The sequence below is a fragment of the Trachymyrmex septentrionalis genome, unplaced genomic scaffold (genome assembly GCF_001594115.1).
Source record: "Trachymyrmex septentrionalis isolate Tsep2-gDNA-1 unplaced genomic scaffold, Tsep1.0 scaffold115, whole genome shotgun sequence".
In the NCBI taxonomy this organism is placed as follows: domain Eukaryota; kingdom Metazoa; phylum Arthropoda; class Insecta; order Hymenoptera; family Formicidae; genus Trachymyrmex; species Trachymyrmex septentrionalis.
In genome coordinates this window covers 177,040-181,471 of record NW_017304279.1, presented here as the reverse complement: position 1 = coordinate 181,471, position 4,432 = coordinate 177,040, and the positions used below count along the sequence as shown (strand labels likewise).

Here is a 4,432-nt window from a genome sequence, read left to right as displayed (position 1 = left end):
TATATATATATATATATATATATATATATATGACGCATTGAATTATTTAAGCATTAAAGATGTAGCTTTGATTAGTAAACGCTTAAATCATTTGTTTAAAAAAAGAAGAAGAATATTTTTAAGAACTTTATGTAACTTCAAAAGATATTTCAAAATCTTCTGATTTTTCAGATTAATATAAAGTATTATACATATATTTGTTGTTTATTTTTTATTTATGGCACCAACCTGGCACCAATATCTCCCATATTCAATAGCACTATCTTTGCTTCGCTAAGACAACCTTGAACAACGATACCGAAAGGCACATAAGTCTTGTTCAAATGGAATTTTGCTCCTATACAGCTTCCGCGCAAGATAAATAACGGTTGGATCGTAGAATTGGTTTGAAAAGCCACCTTAACGACAAAAGGACGCATTCTGCGAATAGGTTTGTACTTTACGACAACATTCACGATTTTCCCTGGCTGAAGTACGATCGATTCTGCCGGCTCGATTTCCAGAACTTGAGACAGATTAGGTTCCATCTGAAGAGTTTCGTCAAGAGTATTCGAACGTTTCGTTTCAGATATCGATGCTTGAATGCGATCCATTTTGGAGTTCTCCTGATTTATCAACGGACAATTTGGTATTCTTTCTTGGAATAGATCATATCCAGGTAGATTCTTTATGAGATCGAACTTTAATTTGAGCGCAGCACGTCCATCGTTGATCACTGGCACTTTCCTGCTTGTTGTTTTGTTAATCGATAAGCTACCAAGATCCACCGATTTATCGCGTGGATTTACTAAACGAATCTGTCATAAGAAAGTACAAGTAAAAATAACTCACTTATTATAAATAAAATTTATAATAAGTTTTTGCATTGACTACGATGACGTCAAATATTTAATGAGTTGTTACGAATGGCATAGACTATATGTTGAATTAATTTTTAATGCATACATTTATGTCATTACCTTATATATAATTCCCTCGCCAATTATAGTAATCTTTTTTTTGATTGTCGAGTTAATTATAAAATGTAAATCATCGCGATAGTGCACCTGTTCTAAAGGTCGAAATGTTATCGGAATGACAATACTTGATCGAGCGACTATTGTCTTTGAAATAGCGTTCAGATTTACAGAGATGTGTGGTTTCTCTTCAAACTTGCACTCCAGTCTGTGAAAATTAATTGTTTCGTTCGAAAATTAATGTCTCAATTTCCTGTAAGTATGTTAAATCAGCTTACATATACGAAACATCATCTGAATTCGTAATGCGTAAATCGACGTGATAAGGAGTCGCAGAAACATCTCGAATGTAGCAAGGTCCAAAGTCGTAATAATTAAAACTAAACTCTAGAATTGGTTTATTTGCCGTCGCTTTTAAGATTAGTCGGTAGGTCGGCCCTCTGGAAATCTGAATAAAGAAAAGGGACACATATTTGCAAAATTTACGTTTCTCATAAAACATACGGCAATATTGACATCTAAACGATAACGCTACCTTCAAGAGAATGGGATGATTCTTTATCACTGTTTTTTGTAACGCTGTAACAATGAGAGAACAGATGGAACGCGACTTGCTAAGCACATGGTCCTGCTTTTGAGGCATTGCTATTGTATACATATTTCTGCTAATTATTTCTGATGTTATTCCGAGATCCCAAGAATAATAAAGCGTCATTTTGCTTGAGTTTATTATTTCAAACACGACAGTAACGGGCGTTTTTAACAACAACTAAAAATTAAAAATTCTTAATATTGTCAAAATTTATTTTTAATGTTAAAACAAATTATTATTCACGCACTTTTCCACAGTCGATAATATTCTCTTTATCTGGATTTAATTGAACTATCTGGCCGTTCTGATCGACATATGTAACCGAAACAATAATATCATATGTTGCAGTCGTAACAAATATAGTCAACGGTGCCATCATTCCTTTTATAATGCATTTTACACAAAATTGGAATTCGCCAACAAGTGTAGGCTGATATTCGACCCTATAAATAACAAGTATTTAATTAACGTTTAAAATATTTATGTTTAGAACTCTTGCTTGTTCTATGTTTACCAAAGTATTTGTTCGCCTTTTGCAGGCAAAATGCCACTTATAGGCGTTATTTTCAAATTTTGAAGACGTCCTTCAGAATATAAAGAGTCCCGCGTGATCTGAAAGGGAATCTGAAATTCCTCTTTATTGATTATGCTTATCGATTCTCGCACATTGACGCCTGTAGAAAATACAAATATTAATATATAATAATGTATGGAACTTGTACTCTCTAAAACTTTTGAAGTGAATCTCACTCTGAGAAATAAAATATCACTCTTAAAGATTGAATCTTAAAGATTAAGCCATTCTTTTTCAAAATAAGTAAGATTCCACTTCAAAGAATTTAGAAAGCATATGTTTCTATTGGTATCTTCATCTAACCCATTACAGTTGGTCTCATTTTTAAATGGACACGAGGACAGCAAATCAATGGTTCTCTGACCGTCGCGACGAATAGAAAGAGATACTCCAAATTATATTTTTTAACACGGAACAACCAAAAGGATTCGAAAGTGCCGATATTCTCCGCGAAGAACGTAAACGCGAAGTCGACTTGTTTTCCTCGCTCAGCGATTCCTTCCGGAAGTGCACAATGAAATTTTGAAATCTCATCATCGGCGTGACGAGTACGATCCTCCCAGATGAAATGATAATCATCTGATGTCGGATTTATCATTCGGAATTTTCTGAAATTTGTGATAACGCATTTGTATTTGTGTTTCTTTGATTAGACAGAGAACATTTTTCAATAAAAATACAGTGTAATTCAGTGAATTATTCTATCTTTCTGTCTCGGTAGTCTAAAGGCTTAGGACGCTCGCACGGAATGCAAGAGATCCGGGTTCGACTCCCGGCCGAGGCAATATTTTTCGCAATAAGTTTATTACAATTTTTAAGACTTGGGAAAATTTGGGGGGATTATCAGAATGATTGTGTGAAACTGATAATTTATCGGCTCTCAATTTATTTCTGAATAATTAATTTAATTTAAAATGAATGTTAGTTCAACATCTTAACACTCGGAACTAAAAGGCGCTTCGTATTTAAAGTTTGAATATTCTATCTTTGTTTAATATTAACATACAATAAGGATATAATAATTCATTGTGTTACATTGTGTCCTTGCTGAAAAACGTTCATAATATTTACTTTATGTGAGACCCGCTGATTCCGATCACGTCGAGCTCAATCACTCTCGTGCCCTCCGGAAGAGAATTATCATCCGGTTGATAACCGATGGGTCCAGGCAGTTTCATGTCGCGTCTATTGCTGGACAGATAGTCGCTTTCCGGTATGTCGAAGTGGCAGTATGGCAACAAACTTTTTCCCACGATGGGAATAATCAACTCTGGTAGTTCGAGATTTTCCATTCTATTCACCAGACAAACGGAAACACGCGTATACAGGCAATGCCAAGAATTTATGGATACGATAAATCTCTCCCGTTGAATAAACGGATAGAGATATCTCACATCGTGATACTCTACCGATAAGTTGTAGCTTATATATTTCTTTTATTTCGATTTTTGAAAATATATTTATTATTGAAACATATTCGATAGAGATAAAAATATATATTCGGTATCTGTGTGTGTGTGTACTATCTTATTTATATTCAATAAATAATTATGCATATTAAATAATTTATTTATAATAAAAAAAATCTGGATTTATTTATTTTATTTTGATTTTTGAAAATATCTTTATTATTGAAATATGTTCGATAGATGAGATAAGAATAATGTATATATAGTATCCGGCGCGCGCACCATCTCATTTGTATATTTAATATAAAATAATGCATATTAAAAAATTTAGTATATTAAATATTAAATAAAACAACCAAATAGAATATGTAATTAACAAGGAAGAGGACGGTCTTAACTCGAGAGCTCTAAGAAGAATAGAAGGGCAGAAAGCCTTCCGGGGCATGGAGCACTTTATATCCGGTAAGCAAGGATATTCCCCTCCCCCCCCTCCTCTCAGTGACTTTCTGTAGACCTTGTACTTACTGAGCATAAAAACGCTTCAAACTATGCAATAAACGGCTAATTTTAATCAAATACATGATTCTGAAAAGTATGTGTAAAATTCATAGTAAGAGAGACCACCATATATACATGTGATAAAAAATGTTGTGTATTTGTATTTAAAACCACAACGTCCACTCACATTCTTGTTAATCGTTTGTGTTGAATTTTTTAACATAGATTAACTGTCCCAATTACTGTGCCTGTCCCTATTAGTGTGCTTTTGTATTTCGATAAGTCATAAAAAAAGCTAGCACGAATAAATAAGAAAAAATAGTTTTTTAAGTTAAATTATTAATGTACTGTATACGATACGGAATATAATATTTTATTGTTTAAGTATAAGTGTATTTTAAAT

At 33.1% G+C, this 4,432-nt stretch overlaps 1 protein-coding gene across 1 annotated transcript in view; it reads right to left on the bottom strand.

The window, feature by feature from the left end:
• The window catches only part of LOC108754006 (hydrocephalus-inducing protein homolog), a 33,981-nt gene that overhangs the window by 10,028 nt on the left and 19,521 nt on the right, over positions 1-4,432 (bottom strand). Inside the window, exons 11-18 of the mRNA XM_018496009.1 lie at positions 3,194-3,415; positions 2,426-2,730; positions 2,063-2,222; positions 1,796-1,991; positions 1,492-1,725; positions 1,235-1,404; positions 960-1,164; positions 229-797 (exon numbers count right to left, since the gene is read on the bottom strand). Coding sequence (XP_018351511.1) covers positions 229-797; positions 960-1,164; positions 1,235-1,404; positions 1,492-1,725; positions 1,796-1,991; positions 2,063-2,222; positions 2,426-2,730; positions 3,194-3,415 — 2,061 coding nt within the window. The remainder of the gene's footprint in view (positions 1-228; positions 798-959; positions 1,165-1,234; positions 1,405-1,491; positions 1,726-1,795; positions 1,992-2,062; positions 2,223-2,425; positions 2,731-3,193; positions 3,416-4,432) is intronic.